Source organism: Archocentrus centrarchus, chromosome 7 (assembly GCF_007364275.1).
Source record: "Archocentrus centrarchus isolate MPI-CPG fArcCen1 chromosome 7, fArcCen1, whole genome shotgun sequence".
NCBI lineage: Eukaryota > Metazoa > Chordata > Actinopteri > Cichliformes > Cichlidae > Archocentrus > Archocentrus centrarchus.
The window spans coordinates 29931530-29957447 of record NC_044352.1 but is presented as its reverse complement, the minus strand read 5'-3'; the positions used below and the strand labels follow the sequence as shown (position 1 = coordinate 29957447).

The window sequence follows — 25918 nt, the reverse complement described above, 5'->3', positions numbered from 1 at the left end:
ACTTCCAGTTTGGCTATTCTCAGATAATTAATGGCATCAACCAAAGTTGACTTCTCACAGTGTATTACTTTTTACATGTTCTCACTTTTACAGCTTACCTGCATCCTTCCACAACTGGCTGGAAGGCAGCCCTTGTTGCCTGCATAACTTTGTCCTAGTCACAGCAAAACTCCAGTGCAGATTTGATATGTCCATTTTCAAAAAGCCAGGCTTTTCTGTCATGGCACATGTGTAGTTGGATGGTCTGGCAAGAGAATCACCTCTGTGGAGAAAGACTGAGCCACAGAAGGTAAACTGTCTAATTGTGCTGGGAACCTAATGAACAATAAAGAGAAAAGTAAAGATTATTATACATTTTAAATTATTTGTTTACGTGACAGATAGTGAATATTGTAATTTTGTTTATCAAAATTGAATTTAAACAAAGTCTACTGAACACAGCCCTGATTTGCATGAACACAAACCTATCAGGCCTCTTAAATAATTCTTAAATTCACTGAGTACATCTGAAAAGAGTAAAAACGATATATTGTAACAAAAGCATGATGTCAGTCACTTTTCAGAATAACTAGCCCATTTTCACAAATTAACTGTGGTGTACAGTTTGGTCTCCACCGTCACACGTTGTTAGTCTAGCACACTGACTTTCTTTTTGTTTACTTAGCTTACTTCAGGATATACATATATATATATATATATATATATATATATATATATATATATATATATGTGTGTGTAAGAATGTGTGTTCACCCCTTGTGTAGCTATTTCTTCAGTTCATCCTAATTTGAAAATATTTCCATTGCAGAACATCGCTGGCTATGTGCAGGTCCCATAACATTGCTATCTAATATGCTTTTGAATTCTTAAATTAAGAAGAATAACATTTTGAGTTTTTATTTTGACACTGGGACATAGAAATGACAGATGTTGAGAAATGCTTCCTCAGATCAATTTCAAGAATGAACAGTATTAATTGTATGTACCATTTTTATCTGTGGGATTTTAGCTGACGGTTGTCATACAGTTGAACTGTGAAGCTGAGGACTTTCTATATTTTCTGTATTGATAACAAATAACATGACTTGAAGAATACAGCAAACCAGCAGCCCTGTAACCCCAGGATAGAGGACGGCAACTGAGTAACTGTGTCAGAGTGAAGTGGATCCCATTGTCAATGTATTAACTTTTTAGAAACAGTAAAATACTGTCAGCAGATTGAAATGTTGCTTGATATGGTAATGCAAATGTATCGTTGGGTATTGTAACACAGGCAGTTGGTGGGAAAGCTAACATTCCAGGATGTGTAAATATGCAGTTGTTGCTGACAGGAAGCACAGGAATATCTCCCATAAAAATGCTGATGATTGCTTACAGTTAGTAGACTGGACAATAGAAGGTTTATTTAATAAAAGTGAGGAAAGTTTATTGGTACACTGTATTTACAGTATTTCTATGGGGATTCACATTTGAAACATTTGATACATTTGAAAAGGGAACATCTCTGATCATCATTCATCTTTTGACTGCCTGATTCATTTTAATAAAAGATTTTCACTGTTGGTCTCTTAGTTTGGAATGTCCAGCCTGTTCTTTAATCTGACATCATAAAGAGACAACACAGGCCCAAATGGAACCTTGGACATCAAAGGCACCACAAAGAACCTAAGAACATTCAGTTCACTTTCACAGTCATTCTGCAGAGATATCAGACCAGCTGGATTCAACTCTTGAATATTCACAGTATTTTTGGCAAATTTACACGTTTCCAAAAAAAAATGTCCTTTGAGATGAGAAACGTAGATTATCCTGTAGCCTCTGAGCAAAATTCAGGTAATTTATTTTTGTATGATTTATTTATTTTAGATTTTTAAAATGTTGAACATTGAAACTTGGTGACACTGAACATCACCCAGACTTCTTGGACACAATTTAATGATAGAACTAAGGAATGACTGCAGTACATGCAGCTTGATAATAACTGGCTTTATCGTATTTGTAGAGAGCTGTGGCACCACCACCCAAAAAAAGAGGAAGGCCAGCACAGGACCAGAGTCCCCCAGAAAAAGGCAGAGGTGTGCCCGTGGACCCGCTCAGCTGGCATCCGAGGCTGCGCCAGCAAAGCGTGGCAAAAGGAAGGCCAGCACCGAAAGGGGGACACCTGAAAAGAAGCTAAAGTGTGAACCCAGCCACACAAACTCCAGTGAAGCCATCAGGGGGGCTAACTGGACGGAGCAGGACAACGCTGAGAAGCTGCTGGCCTCAGAGACTCCCGGGTCAACAAACAGGGAGCGTGCCTGTGACCCTTCCCCAGACTGCAGCACTCCATCAGCCTCCATACCAGACAGTGGGAGCGCATTCCTCCCATTCACACAAGACAGAGGTAAACTCAAAGTGTGATAGACACTAACAGTGAGCTTAAGCTTGTACTGTTTAGTCAGGGTTGCAAATTCTCTATTAGCATGCAGGTTTTAAGCCTTTTTCCACCAACACTTGCCACATTTACCCTTACTGAATTTCTTTCACTAACAGTAATCATAATAATTTGATGCAAACAGACGACAGTTTCAGGGCTCAAAGTGCTGCCATCAAATGGTCAGTCAAAATGCTGAGTATTTACATGATGGCCGCCCTCTTTAACATCACTCTAGCCAGCGCTAACATACACAGACACAAACGTGTAGGATTAGATACATTCCACGATACAGCTGTGTGCAAAGAAGTCGGAAGGTGACGGGAATATTGTGGAAGCATCTGGGATTTTCTTTTAGTTTAAGCAAAGTTATGTTAACAATAACAGCGAGCCGACGCGATAATTCACAGCTAGCGATTGGGGACCTTTGGTGCTTCCTTCTGCACGCTCTTTCCTGTCAGCTCCTTCAAATAAACCACACACAGTATTTCTAGTTGTGCAAACATGTCTGTCGCAAAGTTCATATGTGAAAACAGTTTATTAATCTCAAGATAAAACCATTACATATTCAGATGTAGGTAAGTGAGGGGGATTAGAAGTGAGGCATGTGGTATAAAATGCTTTGAGTGCTCAAGTAGAGCAGAAAAACACTCTATAAGCTCCAACTTATTTACAACTGTATCTGTGTTTGTGTAGCTCGATTTGAGGCGACAGTACAAGGAGCTTCACAAGCTCGGAGAAGGAGGCTTCGGCTCAGTTTATGCTGGGTTGATGATGGACAGCTTCCCAGTGAGTATGACGCATATGTTCTTATATCTCATGCACTTTGCCACCATTCCCTGCACTAACCAACATACTCCTGTCTGATCTGTAGGTGGCGATCAAACACATCGCAAAGGAAGATGTGGAATATGAAGAAATGGTGAGTGATTCAAACATTTTTAAATGTTTCACCTTCCTGTACCTTTGCTGTTTATGAGGAAACCAGATACTCATTCACTTTTCTCCTCTTTAGGTCTTTAATGGGAAGACATACAAGATCCCACTGGAGGTTCTCCTAATGCAGAAAGTGGGTGGTGAACCCCTGTCAGTAGGCACTTCTCCAGCTATCTCAATGCTAGATTACTTTGAGCTAGAGGAGGAGGTCCTTCTGATCATGGAGAGACCAGTGCCATGTGAGAGCCTGTATAGCTATCTAGAGAACAATGGTGGACCCCTGGACGTGCATGTTGCTAAGGTATATAGTCCAGCCCAGAGAAGCTCCACAGAGCTTGTTTGATAGTTGCCACACTGACAGGAATCAGTCCCTTCTTCACTTCTGACTGCTCTCTTTGTGTTTCAGAACATCATGAAGCAGCTGGTTGACGCAGCCATAATGATGCACAACAAAGGGGTCTTCCACCGGGATCTCAAGACAGAAAACCTGCTCCTGGAAACCGGCTCCAGTGACCTGCGAGTGCGGATCATAGACTTTGGTTGTGGCTGCTGGGTACAGGAAGAGCCACAATGCGTCTTCTCTGGTATGACATCTGGCTTGTGCTCTTCATTCAGCCATTGCTCTGATGATTTTGATTTCAGTCTGAACCTGTTCCTCATCCTTCCTTTCTGTCTGTGCATTGCAGGAACCTCAGCGTACGCCCCTCCAGAGTTTTTCACACGAGGGACGTATGAGGCTATCCCCACCACAGTCTGGCAGCTGGGCGCGCTGCTGTACGAAATGCTGTACGGAGTGCATCAATTTCGTACCACTAGATTCGTCCGCAAGAAAAGACCTTTTAACAAAGTCCTACACAAAGGTGAGACATTGGTAGAATCTCTGTGTTTTGGTGCTGATACTGTATAAACATTTTGCTTACAAGTTCCAAAAGATTGCTGCCGTTTACATCCTGATCTTTGCTTTGTTTTCTGTCCTCTCTCTATTCAGACTGCCGGAACTTTTTGAAGCAGTGTTTAACTCGAAGCCCACAACATCGGGCCACCTTGGAGCAGATTCAGCAGCACCCCTGGCTGCAGGATCAAACTCAAGTCACACCTTAAACACTCGCTAAGATGCCTGGACTTTGATCTCCCTTTCATTTCTTTATTTACTTATTTCTTCTTTGTTTATTTACTTTTTTCAATTAATTACTTTATAATTACCAGTCGCGGCAGATGACTGCCCCTCCCTGAGCCTGGTTCTGCCGGAGGTTTCTTCCTGTTAAAGGGAGTTTTTCCTTCCCACAGTCGCCAAGTGCTTGCTCATAGGGGGTCGTTTTGACAGTTATTATTAGTTATTCTTCTTTATATTCTTTTCATTGTTACTGTTATTCTTTTTGTTATTATCATTATTATTAACCTGGGCCAAACACTACATAACTCGGCCCAAAATTGGACTAGAAAAAAAATGAATAAAAACAAATTGGAACAAACTTACTTGAAATGAGTTTTGTTAAATTATTTCCACCTGTTAAGGTCAGTAGCCTTGACAACAATTATTTCAAACAATACACATGTAAACAAATGTTACCTGTTCCCCTCTCTAAAGCTGCATTTGCTCATGTTATTTCCCATGTTGCTGAGCTTTGTCTTTAGTGTTTTTGCTCTTATTGGTCTGATTGATTCCACCTGTTATGGTCAGTGGCCTTGACAGCTTTTATTTAAAACAGCACAAATGTAAATGAATACATTAGTTTTAGCACAGAATGGACCACAGACCACAGTGAGGTTGGAGTTTGGTGTAACAGTAACGTGTTGGCAAGACAGGGGTAGAAATGCTCAACATAATGTCACTTAATCTGAGGCCTCAACAGTCACTAGTTACCTGCAGCTAAGGTAACTGGTGCTGTCCTAGATTAAACCTGTAGGGTTTCTACCTTACAGTATGCAGTGCCATGAGACAGGATTTGTTGACTGGTGCTATATGAATAAAACTGAAAAGATCTAAAGAAGGAGTTCCTGGAATTTGGGTTTATTAGAACAGGACAAATAGATGTCCACAGCCCTCTCAGGCTGATGAGACTTTGACACCTTGTGCGTATCTGACACACCAGCAGCATCTGACAGAAGAGCATTTAATGAGCAGGGATTTGACAAACTTAAAGATAAAAGTGCATTTGCTGCATTTGTTTTGTTAGCTCTTCCTTTTCACAGACAATGAGGAGCAAACAATGTGCAAAGCACCATAAGAAGTGTGTGTTCTGATGAAGACTTTAACCAGCTGCTGAGTGAATCTGTGCCCATGCCTGAAGGTCTTGTGTCCATTTTCTATGAAGATAAAAAAATAACATCATAAAGTAACAGATATGCTTGTGTTTTAACACATGAGCGAAGAAAACAAGTGTCACAGGCGCTAAAGTTAAAATTTTAATCACAAAGCATCGTTGCCCTTTAGAGTTTCTAAAGTTAAAACCTGCTTGGAGTGAGGAGGAGAACTTTTTAAAGGCTTAAACGTTTCTTTAGAAAAGAAAAGCCAAAAATGTTAGAAAGACAGAGCGCAGAAATGATGCTCTGCCAGTTTTTAACCTTCAACTGTGGCAATAAAACATCTACAGTTCACATTATCCAGTTAATTCATATCCATCATTTTAAGCAGGATCCGATAATCACAATATACAACAGAATCACGGTGAATGTTCAGAGCTGTCAGTTTGATTTAAGGTGCATAATGCAAAGATTTTTGATAAATCTTTTGTGAGCAGAAAAACTGAAATAAAAATACATTCAGTCAGTTTTGCATTATACATGTAAAATCATAATATATCCTACAGTAACCCTGCAAGGAAACTAAATATCCCAACTAGCTTGTCAAAAATGAGCAGCAGCAAAAATACATTTTAAATACCACCCAAACTCTTGATGCATGCTTAATCATCCAGGTGAAAAAAAAAATGGAAGGAAGTTGAATCTGTTCATCTGGACATACTACAGGGTTTTCAGTGGGAGACACCTCTGAAAACACAACTTCCAGTTTGGCTATTCTCAGATAATTAATGGCATCAACCAAAGTTGAATTCTCACAGTGTATTACTTTTTACATGTTCTCACTTTTACAGCTTACCTGCATCCTTCCACAACTGGCTGGAAGGCAGCCCTTGTTGCCTGCATAACTTTGTCCTAGTCACAGCAAAACTCCAGTGCAGATTTGATATGTCCATTTTCAAAAAGCCAGGCTTTTCTGTCATGGCACATGTGTAGTTGGATGGTCTGGCAAGAGAATCACCTCTGTGGAGAAAGACTGAGCCACAGAAGGTAAACTGTCTAATTGTGCTGGGAACCTAATGAACAATAAAGAGAAAAGTAAAGATTATTATACATTTTAAATTATTTGTTTACGTGACAGATAGTGAATATTGTAATTTTGTTTATCAAAATTGAATTTAAACAAAGTCTACTGAACACAGCCCTGATTTGCATGAACACAAACCTATCAGGCCTCTTAAATAATTCTTAAATTCACTGAGTATCTCTGAAAAGAGTAAAAACGATGTAACAAAAGCATGATGTCAGTCACTTTTCAGAATAACTAGCCCATTTTCACAAATTAACTGTGGTGTACAGTTTGGTCTCCACCGTCACACGTTGTGAGTCTAGCACACTGACTTTCTTTTTGTTTACTTAGCTTACTTCAGGATATATATATATATATATATATATATATATATATATATATATATATATTCTCTTTTCTTCTGGCCTCTGGGCAATGGTAATGGGTAAATTTTGTGTGTGCTTTCATTGTGGTTGAATGTTATCACATATCACATTTATCCGCACAATCAGAGTCGGCCCGAGGTGTGTGCGACATATGCGGCTGCATAGGGCCCCCTGACCACCCCAAGCTCACCCACATTTGTGATGAAACTTTGTTTTGTTTTTTTTAACATGCCAGTGTCCTAAAAGAAAGAAGAAACTTCCACCTCTTCATATTTGTACAATTGTAACAACACTAATTTAATGAGTTGCTGACTGCTGTGTCAGGGTGAATTCAGGTAGTTTGGGCAGGCATGCGCATCTGCAGTGCTCCAGGTGACCTGATGGTCCGTCAGTTTCGGTCAGTTTTGGATGAAGCTACGAAACAGAAATGTGACAGAAAGGACCTGTACCTCTGAGGCAGAGAGGAGGGAAAGGAGAAGATTAGAGGAAGAAAAAAGACAAAGGTATGTTTCCATAAGTAATTACAAGTTTAGTTTGTAGCTCCAAACGTACTTAGGTATCGCTAGCTGGTTAGGTATGGTATTTATCCCCTTATGAAAATTAACCATGGTTTTACTATGATAAACAACCATGGTAATACCACAGGTACCATTAAGTGCTATGAATAAACCATAGTATTACTATGGGTAGGACCATAGTACTTGTAATCACCATGAGGGTACCATGGTAAAACCATGGTTACTGCATAAAAACCATAGGAAACCATAGTGGATTTTCACAAGGGTCATGTCGCTGTGTCTCAGTCTAAGGTTACGTTCACACTGTCTGCAGCCTGGAGTGACCCAAATCCGATTTTTTCGCCCTTCGAGTCCGATCTTTTCATGCCAGTCTGAACAACACAGATACGATCTTTTCAAATACGACCTGTGTGTGTACACGGTCAGGTCGCATTTATCCGCCCTGCACGACATTGATACCATAGACATCATAGACATATATATTAGGGGTGGGACTCGATTAAAAAAATTAATCGAATTAATTACAAGCTTTGTAATTAATTAATTGAAATTAATCACATTTTAATCGCATTTCAATATTTGACATGAGAAATATTAATTTAAGTTTAGTTGATGAATAAATCAATATACATAAGCTTAAACTTCAAAATTTTGTTTATTTTCCCACCAGTCTACTACACAGACCAACGAAGGGTGGAAGTGCTCCTGTGATAAGCAAACACCTGAAATTAAAGTTAAGCATCATAACTGGATAGTTTTATTCAACATTAATGTCTCACTTGTTATAGTTGGAAATTAATCATTCTCTCAGCTGTATTCCTTGATGTTGAAATGTGTTATGCTTGTTTTAACAGTTTATTTTGAATTAAAGACTTAAAATTAAACCACAAAAAGGAGAAAAAGTTCGTTCTCCGTTTAACAGCTGCTTTTACACAGCTGGGCTTCACACTCACGGTTGCTAGGCGACATGAGCTACGCAGAGGTGACGGCACGTGACGCTGATATGAAGGCTAGCTGCTCACTTCCGGCCTTTGTGGTCTTCGTGGGCTGCGAAAGACGTGGGCTGGGTCTCCTTTAAACTGTTACATAGAATTTATCCCACTAATCAATACATGATGAAATATGTTAAAACAATAGACCCCAACTGTAAGTTCTGTAAAGAACGGTCAGAAACAATCAGTCATCTATTTTGGAATTGTTGCATCACAAGAAAATTTTGGAAAGACTGTAATAACTTTATAAATTGTAATATTGATTCTAAATTTTCACTAAGGTATGAACACATTATTTTTGGTTTTCATGGAAAGAATACAAATGCAAACAAAAGACTAACAATTAATCTAATTATTATATTTGGTAAATTTCATATCCACAAATGTAAATTTTCTTCATCTTCACCCTTTTTTACAGTTCTGGTTAAGGAAATAGAATTGTACTTATCCTCTATTTACAAGAGTACAAACAAAAAAGCTATAAACACTTATGAATGCTGCAAGTCACTGAATGTTTTTAATTTATTGTAATCTGTATAATATCTGGTTTTTGTTTTTGTGCCAATGTATTTCCTTCAGAAGCCTATACCCCTGGCATATTTTATTTCTCTTCCTGTGTTCTGTTCCTAATTCTATCCTTGTTTTTCCTTTTGTCAACAAGTTGTGTCTTTAATAAAAAAAAAAAAAAAAAAAAAAAAAAAAGACGTGGGCCGGGTCCTTCGCAGGATTCGGCCCCTAATTTGGACATTGTGCGTCGATATAATCTGTATGCCTGGAACTCGTGCACTGAGAAACGTTCCACGGTGCAAAGTGCGATTAAAATGCGTTAAAATTTTTAACGCGTTAATTTCCCCGTAATTAATTAATCGAAATTAACGCGTTAAAGTCCCAGCCCTAATATATATATATATATATATATATATATATATATATATATATATATATATATATATATATATATATATATATATATATACCGACGCCTCGTTGACTGGGTTGGCCCGCTGATGTTACGTGACTGTGTGTCCGCCATATTGGAGGAGGCAAAGCTACGCTGTATATCAGGGGTCTCAAACTCGCGATCCGCGGGCCGCATCCGGCCACGCCCCCTACTTCCGGTCCGCGATTTGATGTCAAAAACATGACAATTTGGCCCTTTAAGTTACTTTTTTGACATTTCGCTAACTCCTCTTAATTGGAGGGGAAAGCGAAATGTCAAAAAAGTAACTTAAAGGGCCAAATTGTCATGTCAGGAAAAGTGTATATATGGTTGCAGGTACAAAATACATTTCACTGTGCATTGTACTGTGTATAACTGTGCATGTGACAAATAAACACTATCTTATCTTATCTTATCTTAAGGAAGGCTTATTACCTTTCCACTTATTGAAGAAGAAGAAGAAGAAGAAACATCCTTTATTGTCCCACAGAGGGGAAATTTGGGTGTAACAGCAGCCGCAGTTATAATAAATATAAATATAATAATTTACACTAATGAGAATATATATATACATATATATATATATATATATATATATATATATATATATATATATATATATAAAATTAACGAACACGATTAACCTTAATAATACTAATAATAACACTATATACAATGTACATGATGTGCCTGTGTGTTGAACCTTAACAGGCCGGACTGTTTACAGTATATTATATATTATCCTACATTGTGTAGGTTATTGTGGTTTTTGTTGGGAGCAGTGATGGTTATAAAGTCTTACAGCTGCTGGGAGGAAGGATCTGCGGTAACGCTCCTTTGTGCATTTAGGATGCAGCAGTCTGTCACTGAAGGAGCTCTCCAGCTCGGCAACAGCTTCATGCATGGGGTGGGAGACTTTGTCCATCAGTGATGTTATTTTGGTTAGAGTCCTTCTGTCTCCCACCACCTGCACTGAGTCGAGAGGACATCCTAGGACAGAGCTGGCTTTCCTGATGAGCTTGTCTATCCTCTTCCTCTCAGCTGTAGGCAAGCTGTTGCTCCAACATACTGTTGCATAGAAGATGGCTGATGCCACTACAGAAGTATTGCAGTGAATGTGGTATTTGGCTAAAAGAACAATTATATTTATGGCATCAGAGACGGCTGGATTTAAGTTTTCCACATAAAATAAAACGGAATCAACATCGAATCAAGGAACATTAAGTTTGAGATTAATCCAGTATATAAATAAAATTGAATTGAATTGAATTGAAAACACAACTTCCAGTTTGGCTATTCTCAGATAATTAATGGCATCAACCAAAGTTGACTTCTCACAGTGTATTACTTTTTACATGTTCTCACTTTTACAGCTTACCTGCATCCTTCCACAGCTGGCTGGAAGGCAGCCCTTGTTGCCTGCATAACTTTGTCCTAGTCACAGCAAAACTCCAGTGCAGATTTGATATGTCCATTTTCAAAAAGCCAGGCTTTTCTGTCATGGCACATGTGTAGTTGGATGGTCTGGCAAGAGAATCACCTCTGTGGAGAAAGACTGAGCCACAGAAGGTAAACTGTCTAATTGTGCTGGGAACCTAATGAACAATAAAGAGAAAAGTAAAGATTATTATACATTTTAAATTATTTGTTTACGTGACAGATAGTGAATATTGTAATTTTGTTTATCAAAATTGAATTTAAACAAAGTCTACTGAACACAGCCCTGATTTGCATGAACACAAACCTATCAGGCCTCTTAAATAATTCTTAAATTCACTGAGTACATCTGAAAAGAGTAAAAACGATATATTGTAACAAAAGCATGATGTCAGTCACTTTTCAGAATAACTAGCCCATTTTCACAAATTAACTGTGGTGTACAGTTTGGTCTCCACCGTCACACGTTGTTAGTCTAGCACACTGACTTTCTTTTTGTTTACTTAGCTTACTTCAGGATATATATATATATATATATATATATATATATATATATATATATATATATATATATATATATATATATATATATATATATATATATATATATATATATATGTGTGTAAGAATGTGTGTTCACCCCTTGTGTAGCTATTTCTTCAGTTCATCCTAATTTGAAAATATTTCCATTGCAGAACATCGCTGGCTATGTGCAGGTCCCATAACATTGCTATCTAATATGCTTTTGAATTCTTAAATTAAGAAGAATAACATTTTGAGTTTTTATTTTGACACTGGGACATAGAAATGACAGATGTTGAGAAATGCTTCCTCAGATCAATTTCAAGAATGAACAGTATTAATTGTGTATGTACCATTTTTATCTGTGGGATTTTAGCTGACGGTTGTCATACAGTTGAACTGTGAAGCCGAGGACTTTCTATATTTTCTGTATTGATAACAAATAACATGACTTGAAGAATACAGCAAACCAGCAGCCCTGTAACCCCAGGATAGAGGACGGCAACTGAGTAACTGTGTCAGAGTGAAGTGGATCCCATTGTCAATGTATTAACTTTTTAGAAACAGTAAAATACTGTCAGCAGATTGAAATGTTGCTTGAAATGGTAATGCAAATGTATCATTGGGTATTGTAACACAGGCAGTTGGTGGGAAAGCTAACATTCCAGGATGTGTAAATATGCAGTTGTTGCTGACAGGAAGCACAGGAATATCTCCCATAAAAATGCTGATGATTGCTTACAGTTAGTAGACTGGACAATAGAAGGTTTATTTAATAAAAGTGAGGAAAGTTTATTGGTACACTGTATTTACAGTATTTCTATGGGGATTCACATTTGAAACATTTGATACATTTGAAAAGAGAACATCTCTGATCATCATTCATCTTTTGACTGCCTGATTCATTTTAATAAAAGATTTTCACTGTTGGTCTCTTAGTTTGGAATGTCCAGCCTGTTCTTTAATCTGACATCATAAAGAGACAACACAGGCCCAAATGGAACCTTGGACATCAAAGGCACCACAAAGAACCTAAGAACATTCTGTTCACTTTCACAGTCATTCTGCAGAGATATCAGACCAGCTGGATTCAACTCTTGAATATTCACAGTATTTTTGGCAAATTTACACGTTTCCAAAAAAAAAATGTCCTTTGAGATGAGAAACGTAGATTATCCTGTAGCCTCTGAGCAAAATTCAGGTAATTTATTTTTGTATTGATTTATTTATTTTAGATTTTTAAAATGTTGAACATTGAAACTTGGTGACACTGAACATCACCCAGACTTCTTGGACATAATTTAATGATAGAACTAAGGAATGACTGCAGTACATGCAGCTTGATAATAACTGGCTTTATCGTATTTGTAGAGAGCAGTGGCACCACCACCCAAAAAAAGAGGAAGGCCAGCACAGGACCAGAGTCCCCCAGAAAAAGGCAGAGGTGTGCCCGTGGACCCGCTCAGCTGGCATCCGAGGCTGCGCCAGCAAAGCGTGGCAAAAGGAAGGCCAGCACCGAAAGGGGGACACCTGAAAAGAAGCTAAAGTGTGAACCCAGCCACACAAACTCCAGTGAAGCCATCAGGGGGGCTAACTGGACGGAGCAGGACAACACTGAGAAGCTGCTGGCCTCAGAGACTCCCGGGTCAACAAACAGGGAGCGTGCCTGTGACCCTTCCCCAGACTGCAGCACTCCATCAGCCTCCATACCAGACAGTGGGAGCGCATTCCTCCCATTCACACAAGACAGAGGTAAACTCAAAGTGTGATAGACACTAACAGTGAGCTTAAGCTTGTACTGTTTAGTCAGGGTTGCAAATTCTCTATTAGCATGCAGGTTTTAAGCCTTTTTCCACCAACACTTGCCACATTTACCCTTACTGAATTTCTTTCACTAACAGTAATCATAATAATTTGATGCAAACAGACGACAGTTTCAGGGCTCAAAGTGCTGCCATCAAATGGTCAGTCAAAATGCTGAGTATTTACATGATGGCCGCCCTCTTTAACATCACTCTAGCCAGCGCTAACATACACAGACACAAACGTGTAGGATTAGATACATTCCACGATACAGCTGTGTGCAAAGAAGTCGGAAGGTGACGGGAATATTGTGGAAGCATCTGGGATTTTCTTTTAGTTTAAGCAAAGTTATGTTAACAATAACAGCGAGCCGGCGCGATAATTCACAGCTAGCGATTGGGGACCTTTGGTGCTTCCTTCTGCACGCTCTTTCCTGTCAGCTCCTTCAAATAAACCACACACAGTATTTCTAGTTGTACAAACATGTCTGTCGCAAAGTTCATATGTGAAAACAGTTTATTAATCTCAAGATAAAACCATTACATATTCAGATGTAGGTAAGTGAGGGGGATTAGAAGTGAGGCATGTGGTATAAAATGCTTTGAGTGCTCAAGTAGAGCAGAAAAACACTCTATAAGCTCCAACTTATTTACAACTGTATCTGTGTTTGTGTAGCTCGATTTGAGGCGACATACAAGGAGCTTCACAAGCTCGGAGAAGGAGGCTTCGGCTCAGTTTATGCTGGGTTGATGATGGACAGCTTCCCAGTGAGTATGACGCATATGTTCTTATATCTCATGCACTTTGCCACCATTCCCTGCACTAACCAACATACTCCTGTCTGATCTGTAGGTGGCGATCAAACACATCGCAAAGGAAGATGTGGAATATGAAGAAATGGTGAGTGATTCAAACATTTTTAAATGTTTCACCTTCCTGTACCTTTGCTGTTTATGAGGAAACCAGATACTCATTCACTTTTCTCCTCTTTAGGTCTTTAATGGGAAGACATACAAGATCCCACTGGAGGTTCTCCTAATGCAGAAAGTGGGCGGTGAACCCCTGTCAGTAGGCACTTCTCCAGCTATCTCAATGCTAGATTACTTTGAGCTAGAGGAGGAGGTCCTTCTGGTCATGGAGAGACCAGTGCCATGTGAGAGCCTGTATAGCTATCTAGAGAACAATGGTGGACCCCTGGACGTGCATGTTGCTAAGGTATATAGTCCAGCCCAGAGAAGCTCCACAGAGCTTGTTTGATAGTTGCCACACTGACAGGAATCAGTCCCTTCTTCACTTCTGACTGCTCTCTTTGTGTTTCAGAACATCATGAAGCAGCTGGTTGACGCAGCCATAATGATGCACAACAAAGGGGTCTTCCACCGGGATCTCAAGACAGAAAACCTGCTCCTGGAAACCGGCTCCAGTGACCTGCGAGTGCGGATCATAGACTTTGGTTGTGGCTGCTGGGTACAGGAAGAGCCACAATGCGTCTTCTCTGGTATGACATCTGGCTTGTGCTCTTCATTCAGCCATTGCTCTGATGATTTTGATTTCAGTCTGAACCTGTTCCTCATCCTTCCTTTCTGTCTGTGCATTGCAGGAACCTCAGCGTACGCCCCTCCAGAGTTTTTCACACGAGGGACGTATGAGGCTATCCCCACCACAGTCTGGCAGCTGGGCGCGCTGCTGTACGAAATGCTGTATGGAGTGCATCAATTTCGTACCACTAGATTCGTCCGCAAGAAAAGACCTTTTAACAAAGTCCTACACAAAGGTGAGACATTGGTAGAATCTCTGTGTTTTGGTGCTGATACTGTATAAACATTTTGCTTACAAGTTCCAAAAGATTGCTGCCGTTTCCATCCTGATCTTTGCTTTGTTTTCTGTCCTCTCTCTATTCAGACTGCCGGAACTTTTTGAAGCAGTGTTTAACTCGAAGCCCACAACATCGGGCCACCTTGGAGCAGATTCAGCAGCACCCCTGGCTGCAGGATCAAACTCAAGTCACACCTTAAACACTTGCTAAGATGCCTGGACTTTGATCTCCCTTTCATTTCTTTATTTACTTATTTCTTCTTTGTTTATTTACTTTTGTTTAATTAATTACTTTATAATTACCAGTCGCGGCAGATGACTGCCCCTCCCTGAGCCTGGTTCTGCCGGAGGTTTCTTCCTGTTTAAAGGGAGTTTTTCCTTCCCACAGTCGCCAAGTGCTTGCTCATAGGGGGTCGTTTTGACAGTTATTCTTAGTTATTCTTCTTTATATTCTTTTCATTGTTACTGTTATTCTTTTTGTTATTATCATTATTATTAACCTGGGCCAAACACTACATAACTTGGCCCAAAATTGGACTAGAAAAAAATGAATAAAAACAAATTGGATCAAACTTACTTGAAATGAGTTTTGTTAAATTATTTCCACCTGTTAAGGTCAGTAGCCTTGACAACAATTATTTCAAACAATACACGTGTAAACAAATGTTACCTGTTCCGCTCTCTAAAGCTGCATTTGCTCATGTTATTTCCCATGTTGTTGAGCTTTGTCTTTAGTGTTTTTGCTCTTATTGGTCTGATTGATTCCACCTTTTAAGGTCAGTGGCCTTGACAGCTTTTATTTAAAACAGCATAAATGTAAATGAATAAATTACTTTTAGCACAGAATGGACCACAGACCACAGTGAGGTTGGAGTTTGGTTAACAGTAACTTGTGCTGGCAAGACAGGGGTAGAAATGCTCAACATAATGTCAGCAGTCACCAGTAGTGTATCTTGCAGTGCAAAATATCTGGATGGTCAAATTGACTGTAAATTTGTATCCATCTATTTTCAAGTTATCCATTTTCAAAACATAACTTTGAGTAAGTTTTTATATTTCAGCAGGGGAAAACATTTATGCATTAAACCTATCAAAGCAATTTGAAACTATACAAAGTTTTTGTGAAGAAAGCGTCATCTCTGGGCGACACTCTAGAGTTGACTCAAAGCGGTGTGTTTATAGTAGAAAGTAGATATGGTATTGGTAGTAGATATGGTAGTAGATAAGGTATTGATTCAAATTGGATTCCAACACAATTGTAATGGGAAATCCGCTTGGAAAATAATATGAGCACATTCCACCAGTTGGCAGTTTAATGTTCAGGCTGCAGAGAAGTTCCTTCACAGTAATATGTCCAGGATTACATCACTATTCATCTAAAACTCCACATTTCTTCTAACCAGTTGGTCCGTCTCTGCCCGAAAAGACCTGAAGCCAGTCATATTATACTTGCTGTGTTCCCACTCAGTCTTAATCAGCTCACTGAGCTCATCCATGTCATTGTCCAGACATGACGGTTGGAACAGCTGCGTCACTGAAACCCTGTTGTTTCCTCTGTACAGGCCTTGCTACAGGCAGTAGAACTGTCAACACAATATTCTCCTTTGCCAAGTGTGTATAACAGAGCACAACCTGGGTGTTTATGGCCTGTATTGGTCTAATCAGGTTACTGTGCAAATTACTGCCCAATCATTTCTGTACTGGTGGGCAGGTGTCACGACTTTTGGATGCTCTGATTGTGTTTTTTTAATACAGCACTATTTGAAATGCAGCTTATACATGAGCTCAATAAGGAAAATCTTTAATCATTCAGCTGCCTGCTTTCCTGGCAGTTCAGGCTGCTAGTCTATTCTTTACATCACTTCCACTTTCTCACACTGTCAGACTCAATACTGACATCATTACTCTAGTCCAATCAAGTTCTTGCCCACGTTCTGCGAGCCAATCAGCCTCTGTTCTGCGTGCTTTAAATCTGAGTGCTCTTGTCAGTCTGCCTTTGAGACTTCACTGCACCCTGATCACTCAGACTTTTAATTGACTTTTATTTGTTCCTCATTTATAGAACTTTCAATCCATCATTTATGTGTACACCATAAAAGAGCACGTCAGTGTGAATCTGTTGTAGTAAGGTCTAGAAGGTCTGGATTATTAACCAAAATGTCAAGCTAACAGCAGCATAGTAGAGGTGCACTTACCAGCTAAATATAATTGAAACAAAAGTAAAACAGCTGCTTACTAGTGTCGCGTGCTGCTTCATTGATGAAATTAACCACTGCTTTTATATTTTGTGGCTCAGCAGGTCACTCGCTCTGTGTTTTGTCAGAGTACGGTGGGGGTTTTTGTTAAAAGCCTGAACGAACATCTGGATTTCTCGCTGTTTTTGCTTGTAATGTCTGTGAAGGGGTGTAGATCTTTGTTTATCATTAGTCGCTGTCTTATTAGGCTGTCTTTTTTCTCTGTTGTTGCTGTTCTTGTTTGTTCTCCCCCAGTGGTCGACTTTTAAAAGTAGATCAGAAGCAATTACAAAATTTCTTCCCCTCTTTGCCGACCTTCAGGGGTGCTCATGAAAGTGTTATCTTATTAAAATAGATGAACAGTTCTTACCTTAGAAGCTAAACAGGGCTTGCAGGAGAGCTCATTTCAGGACTCGTGTTCTTAATTACAGACCGAAGAGACTTTTATTTTTCACCAAGGCTATCCATGCTACTACGACTTTAATGAAGCAGAGAAAATCCATCAGTTTTCAACAAGTGGTAGAAAAAAAAGGGACTTTTTTCATAATCAAAAAGTATTGCATGGAACACCGGGTTACAATAAAAAATTCAATTGAATTATGCCTTACAATCAAATGCGGGAGAAGAATTCACCTAAAATTAAACAAACCGTCCTCTAAACAGTACAGGATCACTATTTAATTCATCATAAATCTTCATTTAAAGGGGAAAATTTTCAGTACACAGATGTCGTCACTGCAGTAACTGTACTTGAGCTGCCTGTAGAATCAAACAAGTTCAATAAACCTGGCTTGTCTTGATATATACAGACTACATATGCACAGTAGAGGAAATAATTAAATTATTTTTCCTCTAAGAGATGTTTTGAAAGGCTGTTATGGTGGTTAGCGCTGATGCCTCCTGGGTTTGATTGCACCTTGGCTGGGGTCTTTCTGTGTGAACTTTGTATATTTGCACGTGTGGGTTTTCTCTGGTTTCCTCCCACTGTCCATAGCATGCAGTTAGTGGGGTTAGGTCAATTGGTGATTCTAAATTGCCCATAGGTGTGAATGGTTGTCTGTCTCTCTGTGTGTCCTCTCGCCCCGTGACAGCTGGGATGGGCTGTGGCCGCCCCGTGACCCTGAAAAGGATCAGATGAGGGACGGAGACGTCCAGAATTTAGGTGAATGAGGAGGACCAGTTTTATTTTGATGCCAAGACTTGTGAAGATGTGAAAATAACTGTTCTGTTCACGACAATGCAACAAAATGAAATGTTGTCACTAAAATCAGTTAATATACGATCATAAAACAGAGCATATATTTGTACTTGTGGACCATATATCAAATTTGCATGTAGAGTAAGCCTGCATTTAAATTCTGTTTTTATATTTATTCTTTACTTGCTCTCAGACTGTTAAACACCACCTGGGCGGCAGCTGAAAGAATAAGGCTTAAGCGGTCTTATACATCTCTAAACATTCATTTAATGGAATAACAATTATAATCCATCATTTCCCCCCCGTGTCTGACTGATAGAGCTGTAATACTGATAAGTCGATTAAGTTACACAGTCAGCATTTTTGGCAGCATAACTTCTATTTGAAATAGGCTAAACTTCATAAATATAGCAGGTCTTTTCCAGCCATACTGACCATGCTATACCACAGTACAGTGCACTGTGGTGAACAGGCCATAATGACTGTACTGATAGACATTCAACCCAGTACAGTACAGAGTAATTTCCTCACTTGTTGCATTTAGTTTTGGATTGTCATCTTTAAGTTGAATAGTCTCATGTATTTTACTGCTTTTTATAGACTAATCCTGTTTCTTACCTTGAGTTTTTCTTCAGTTTTGGTCAAAATAAACTGAGCTATGCTGTAAATTAGTAAACTAGAAATAAACATAATAAACTCAAGACCCAGTACCATGACACTCATCAGTTAAGTGTTTACTAAAGTCACAGAGCAAAGGAGCCTAAGGGCCATTTTCTTGAGTTCAAACCTACCTGACCCTATTTGAAAAAAGTAATTACCCCCACCATTAAATCATGAAGTAACTGTGGGTAACTAAATTCTTTGGGAAGCATTCTAAACATTTTTCAGTTTCACTAGCTACACCCATTAGAGACAGACCTGTTGAATCAAGACATCACTTAAACAGAACCAGTGAAGTAGGCTAAAGGATCTGAAGGAATTGATCCCACTGACTGGCCCCCTCACTCACCTGACCTAAATCCAGTAGAACACCTCTGGGACATCATGTTTCGGTCCATTCAACACTGCAACTCACACAAACACACACACAAAGAGACTGTCCAGGAGTTCAGTGATGCCCTGGTCCAGATCTGGGAGGAAATCCCCCAGGACACGTTATTAGGAGCATGCCCCGGCATTGTCGGGTATGCACACAAGCATGTGGGGGCTGTACAAACTATTGAGTACCATTTTGAGTTGCGTTTCAGTAAAATGGATTAGCCTGCTGCATTATTTTTTCACTTTGATTTTCGGGGTGTCTTTGAATTCAGCCTCTAGGTTGATCATTTTCATTTCCATCAAATGATGTGGCATCCTTTCATCCCTAACACATTACCCAGACCACATCAGTAGATATCAGCATGATTTTTCCCCATTGACTCTGTGTGTGTGTGTGTGTGTGTGTGTGTGTGTGTGTGTGTGTGTGTGTGTGTGTGTGTGTGTAGACAGCACTGTGAAAAAGCTTTTGTCACCTTCCTGATTCATTTTTTGTACGTGTGTCACATTTACATATTTCAAATCATCAAACAAATTTTAATATTAGATAAAGATAACCCAAGTAAATACAAAACACACTTTTTAAATGACAATCATTTATTAAGGGAAAAAACTATCCAAAACAAACCACTTAAATAGAACCTGACAAAGTGAAGTAGGATCTCAAAAAGCAACACATCATGCCACGACACAAAGAAACTCAAGAACAGAGCAGGACTCCCGTGAACCACAGTTACCACGTTTCCACCGCCGAGGTGCCGGAGCTCATGCTGGTTTCAATGAACTGGCGAAACACTTAAGAACGAGCCTGCGTTTCCACCGTGCTTTGTGAACTGATCCTTTACGCATGAGGGTGGGCGGGTCCTCGTCTGGACACAGAAGCCAAAGGGCACAAACGTGGGACTGCTGTGCTGTGAACATATTGTACTGTCCAAACAAAACTACTGCAGGATCTGTGTGCGGCACAAGGTAAACACAGACAGCGACTAATAATACTATTTTACCTCACACACAACTAGACACTACTCAGGGTCAGTCGGCTCTCTGAAATTATTCTCTGCCTCCTCAGATGTGATCCCAACTCTGCCAACAAGAGCTCAAACTCTCCACTGATATCCTGAAATATGCATGAAAACGGCTGTGAAACTCTCCCTGCTGCTGCTTTCTTATGAGTTGGATGAACCCAGAATCTCTGTTTCTTCCTTCTCTTGTTTAGAAACATCAGGACCTCATTACATCATCGCTTGATGTCGACTTCATTTTTCACAGTGTGTTTTATGAGGACGATTTATTCACAAAAACGTCATGCATCTGGTGTGTATGTAGGTTATATAAAAAGTTCGCATCCAAAAGATTTGGAATTTCATGTCGTTTTTACTTAACGTGTCCAGTGTGTAATGGCCTTAACGCAGCATTTCATAAAAAGAACATCAGACCAACAGTCAAACATGGTGGTGATAGTGTGATGGTCTGCGGCTGCTTTGCTGCTTCAGAACGACTTGCTGTAACTGATGGAAGCATCATCCGGCCATCAGTCCGTGCCCTGAAATTCAAACACAACTGGTTCATACAGCAGAACAATGAGCCGAAAAACATCAGCAAGTCCACCTCTGAATGGTTCATAAAAAAACAAAATGAAGTTTTTGGAGTGGCCAAGTCAGAGTCCAGACTTAAATCAGATTTAGATGCTTTGATGTGACCTTAAACAGGTCGTTCATGCTCAAAAACCCTCCAATGCCTGAGTTAAGACAACTCTGCAAAGATTTTTTTTTCACAGCACTCTATACAACCACTCTGAACCAAGTAGCTAGGCTAGCAAACATTTTGACACTGAGTGTAACCTTATAAAATGAGCTTCCTTTAAAAGCAAAAACAAAGGTTAGCATTATAAATAGCTGTTTGCTTATGTGTCTAAAATAAAAACGAGTTTTGCATTAAACCTTCTATTTTTTTTCTTTGCTGCCAAATGAGTTCTGCTGTTTAAAGTGGCGACGGCCTAATGGCAGCTCCTAAAGAGCTTCAATCATCACTGTCAACAAGAGGTTTGAATGTGCTGTGCTGCTACTTTCCTCATGTTGGCCTGATGGCAGACCGGATGCTACAGTGACTTCTTGTTGTTTCTCAATGCACAAAATGGTAACCAATCACAGGACAGGATAGCTGGATAGGCAGTTAATTTCAGTGTCTGCAGCATAACATAGTATTATGTCTTAGGGGTCATTCACAATTATCAACATTTTCCAAAGTGTACAACGAGTACTCTTTTTCAGACCCCCCCCCCATAAAAAAAGTGTACAAAGAAAATGGTGATCTTTTTTCATGACATTTAATTTCACCTGGTTCTTTGGCATTTTAATGTAATAGGAAGTATTAAAAACACATTCTGGTGTTGAAAAATTCTGGAAGTCTTGGTATCAAATATACTCTTTCCTATCTATTAAAACATTGTACTGCACTGCATGTACGCAAAATGTACATGCCGTCACACTGTACACAGTGGCAGTGGGGCAATTTGTCATCTGAATAGCCGATCTTGTGCTAAAAAGTGATCATCTGCCAAAAAGGGATTTCCGGTATTTGCCAAAATTTGTAAATGACTTATAATCTATTGACCTATAATCTGTCAAGCGTATCTCAAACATTATCTCTCATGAATGATAGCAACTCATTTTGAGTCATAAACAACATTCCTGTCACGTGGTAGAAGCTGCAATCGGTTTTTAGCAACACCAGTGGCCAGCGTTGCCAATGTGGCGCCTGATATACTGTGTGTTTTAAACTCCATATATGGTTTTCTTTAAGAGATACGTATTATCCTCCTGATACCCAAGCTTTTGTTTGGAGTGTATTTTTTTCATTCTCCAAGTTACATGGGATTGGTAGGAGCTAATAAGTTTAATAACATGGTACAACAAGTAGTTTTAGAAAAAAATAATGTCCTCATATGAGGACAGTTAGTTTATCTTTGTATTTAAAACTTTTATTTGCAATTTGGGATTAGAAGGTCCCAGTTACCCTAAAAACAAAATTTCAGCTTTCTACAATCAGCAGTTCTCTAAAAAATGCTATGTGCCCATATGAGGACGCTGGGTCTATATTCCTGAATGATACAATAAAGACACAATTGGCTGAAAACATATAAAACCAATTTCAGACATTAGGGCATAAAACAAAGGAGTAGTAATAAGACTATACCTCAGGGGACTAGCATGGCTACTGAAATATAGAGCAAAGTAACAGAAAACCTCTGCAAAAATAGTCTGTATATCCAGAACAGCCCCTACTGGCCTTTGGGAAACTTTCAAAAGTGCAAACAGGAGTGTACCTCAGGCTCTAAACGTGGCTATATAAAAATAAAAGTGCAAAAACTCTGCAACAAGCAGTCTGCCCTTCCTGAACAGCCCTAGTGGTCTTTGGGAAATGCTGCAAAGCAGTTGCGTTCATTCTGCAAACAGAGGAACACATTGCATTTAGTGCACCACACAAAGGATTTCCCGGTGCAGCCCTGCCCTCGGCAATGCATCAGATTTTTCAGGTCAGCCATCTCTGGGAGATGAGCAGCAGAACGTGAGAACAGAGACAAGGGATCGGAGTGACCCGAGATCCTTTCCTTGACTGTGGAGGAGTGCATTCTCCCCCTCTGCACCTGCATAATGAGGCATCTTTTTTCAGGACATCATGCTTGTTGAGGAATACCTGAGCTACCACCATGTGAAACTTGAGAAACTTCATGATAGCCTTTCTTGGGGTGCCATTTTCCTGGTTATCTTGGCAATACAGCAGCCAGCTGTTAACAAGATCAAGATCAGTGAAGTGCATCAGCACCCAAATTGCCCACTTCTTAGTGCAGACGCTCTTTCTGTAGTTGCTTATCATCCTGTCTGACAGGTCAACCCCACCCATCTTGGTGTTGTACTCTTGTACAATGCTCGGCTGTGTAACAGTCACATACTTTTTGTCCTTCTTTGTCTTTAGGCTCTTCTGTATGAGCAACAGAAAGCATGACAATTGGCTTACTGTCATAACACTTGACTACCCAGAGCTCACCACCTGCCTAACTATTGCTGAAGCACCTCTTCCTTGGTGTTTCAGGGTTAGGTCACTTGGCAGCTTCTTCATTGCTTTGGAGACCCGGTTCTTCAATGGGCAGGCTCCAGTGAATGGGATCATGTGCTCATCTATTGAGACACATTCAGGTCAAGCCTGAAGGAGGCAGCTATTGAGTATGCGATTCATGAAATGTCTTACCCTCCAGAACTTGTCAATTTATCTCTTGTCTCCTGGAACATCATCATCAATGACAACTTTCAGATTGCTCCTCAGTTTGAAGAACTGATCATGTGACATTGCATCACAGATGGCAGGGATTCGCAAACCATTTGACCAGAACATCCTTGCTTGTGGATAATGCACACAAGACATCAAAATTGTTTCCCCAAATAAGTGATAGATCTTATCAACAGAAGTATTGAGAGATCTCCCACTCTTAGCCAGTGACTTGGCGTTTGTGCAGTCACCAAGTAGTTTCATTAGCTCCGAGTCCATGTACTGCTCCACATAATCCTGTGGCTGCCAATATGCTCGCTCATCTTTCAGGTCATCATCTTTATCCTGAAACTGAGTTAAGTTAGGGGTGAAAGGAGTAGACTTCCAGCGATCTCCAGGTTCAGCATTTTGAGGTTCTTCCTTGGGTTTGGGTTGTGGCACACCATGCTGTTTCTGCATACTTGTGAAGGTTGTAGTTCACTCCTATTCTCGCTGTCACTATCTTCACTGCTGTAGTGATTAGCTTCTGCTGCATCAGGTGGTAAATAATCATCAGAATCCTCTTCAGGTGAATCAGGTGGAGAATAATCATCTTCAGAATCATCAGATGGTTGTTCCAAATGTAAGAGATCAATTTCAGGAACATTTTTGTCCACAATTGGATCATCTTCTTAGCCATTTGATAAATCAGAGTTGCTTATGAATGATGTAGCTTGCTAGATAATTAACTGGTTAAAAAAAATTACTACTTGCAAGAACTATTTACACTTGTGGACTGTTTTAAATATTCCCAGATTTATGTAATCAAAATATGTGACTAAATACCACTTACAATAACTATTTACATTTGCAAACTCTTCTAAATATTTGCACGAACTATAGCCCAGATGTCCTCAAATGAGTACTTTATCTTTACCGATGTACTTTGCTTTAATTGTAAAAAATTGTCAAATTTGCATGCCTTATGAAGCTAAAGATGTTACTGTACATAAATACACTAGTTGTAAGTATGACATATAATTTGGATTTTTACCTCGGCCATTTTTCATGGGAGAGTTGTTGTAGAAGCTTTTTACTGGGATCCCCGCCATCTTGTTTTCACTCAAATGAGTGTAATATTGTCATGGGAACACTACAGGTGGCTGGTAGTGTCACCAATGGGTTAAAGTTGAAAAAATTGATGTATTATGAGCAGAGAGGCAAAAATATAATGTCCACATATGAGGATGCAGGGTCTCACATGAGGCCTTCTTAGCTGAGGACCTTTATATTAAAGTCCTCTTCTCTCCTTGACCAAATAAGGACAGGTATGCATAACAGAAGCTCCCTGAGTTCTCTGAAACTGGTTCCAGCCAGGCTATAGGTGACTTAACATGCAATGTAAGCAGATGTTGGGGCGAACTCTGTGGTATATAAGCTAGGAAATGCCTTTCTTCTGGGAGAGACAAAGAGATGACAATTGGCGGTCTCTCCCGAGCGCAGTCTGGGAGTGCTTGGTATGACACTGTTCTTTCTTGTAAATAAATTTACGTTATTTTAAGAACTTTGTCAGCATAGAATTTCTTCAATACATCCACATGGCATCGATATCAAGGCACAACACCAACTTAGTGACTTTGTTGCTAGGCCTTTTCAGACCCCCCCTAGTGATTTTCTTTTTCCAAAAAGCGACTAGCCACAACGGCAGCTTTGGCTGCTTTCCACACCTGCTGCGCCGCACTCACAGCTTATTCCTGCCTAATATCATCAGTAGAGTCTTTTTGTAAATCGACGATGGCCTATTTTAGAGAATTCAATGAGGCCTTTGAATTGATCCACCAGACTGGAGGCCCTATTGCTGCAGACCACACAATGGTGCAGCGGTGTACAAGTGAATGCATGGCTCGGGCATTAGCGGTCAGACAGCAGTGCTCAATGTACATAATTCTGACTGACATTTTCTTACTATTCGAAAAGCGTTGGCTGTTAACCCCCTCCCCCTGGCGTACGGTTTGTACGCTTTGGAAAATGTTGATAATTGTGCGTGATCCCTTAGACATAAAATCTAAAAGTAAAATTTTGTTGATAATTTTATTCATCCTTGTAAATGTAAATGGCTCCTTTAAATCTGTGT

The 25918-nt window shown here is 39.7% G+C and overlaps 2 protein-coding genes across 5 annotated transcripts; both read left to right on the top strand.

Moving 5' to 3' along the window:
• The first annotated feature begins 3141 nt into the window (after positions 1-3141).
• Positions 3142-4477, top strand: LOC115783793 (serine/threonine-protein kinase pim-2-like). 2 transcript variants are annotated; one of them, XM_030734796.1, is made up of 6 exons: positions 3142-3202; positions 3288-3335; positions 3429-3650; positions 3756-3933; positions 4036-4209; positions 4338-4477. In XM_030734796.1, exons 1-6 carry the CDS (start codon positions 3185-3187, stop codon positions 4448-4450), a joined length of 753 nt encoding a protein of 250 aa, XP_030590656.1. In that variant the 5' UTR covers positions 3142-3184; the 3' UTR covers positions 4451-4477. The 2 variants fall into 2 exon arrangements, with proteins under 2 accessions (XP_030590656.1, XP_030590654.1); XM_030734794.1 differs by having other exon boundaries at positions 3756-4209.
• An 8041-nt stretch (positions 4478-12518) lies between these two features.
• On the top strand, positions 12519-15299 carry LOC115783700 (serine/threonine-protein kinase pim-2-like). 3 transcript variants are annotated; one of them, XM_030734652.1, is made up of 8 exons: positions 12519-12655; positions 12826-13206; positions 13933-14024; positions 14110-14157; positions 14251-14472; positions 14578-14755; positions 14858-15031; positions 15160-15299. In XM_030734652.1, exons 1-8 carry the CDS (start codon positions 12601-12603, stop codon positions 15270-15272), a joined length of 1263 nt encoding a protein of 420 aa, XP_030590512.1. In that variant the 5' UTR covers positions 12519-12600; the 3' UTR covers positions 15273-15299. The 3 variants fall into 3 exon arrangements, with proteins under 3 accessions (XP_030590512.1, XP_030590510.1, XP_030590511.1); XM_030734650.1 differs by having other exon boundaries at positions 14578-15031; XM_030734651.1 differs by lacking the exon at positions 15160-15299 and having other exon boundaries at positions 14578-15144.
• Positions 15300-25918: the final 10619 nt, after the last annotated feature.

Excerpts from the sequence above, each read along its gene's own strand:
- LOC115783793 (XM_030734794.1), top strand. Across the intron at positions 3,336-3,428 it reads ATGTGGAATATGAAGAAATG|GTCTTTAATGGGAAGACATA; the intron begins GTGAGTGATTCA and ends TCTCCTCTTTAG. Across the intron at positions 4,210-4,337 it reads TAACAAAGTCCTACACAAAG|ACTGCCGGAACTTTTTGAAG; the intron begins GTGAGACATTGG and ends CTCTCTATTCAG.
- LOC115783700 (XM_030734650.1), top strand. The coding sequence starts at position 12,601 with ATGTCCTTTGAGATGAGAAACGTAGATTATCCTGTAGCCTCTGAGCAA. Across the intron at positions 14,025-14,109 it reads TGATGATGGACAGCTTCCCA|GTGGCGATCAAACACATCGC; the intron begins GTGAGTATGACG and ends TCTGATCTGTAG. Across the intron at positions 14,473-14,577 it reads TGGACGTGCATGTTGCTAAG|AACATCATGAAGCAGCTGGT; the intron begins GTATATAGTCCA and ends TTTGTGTTTCAG.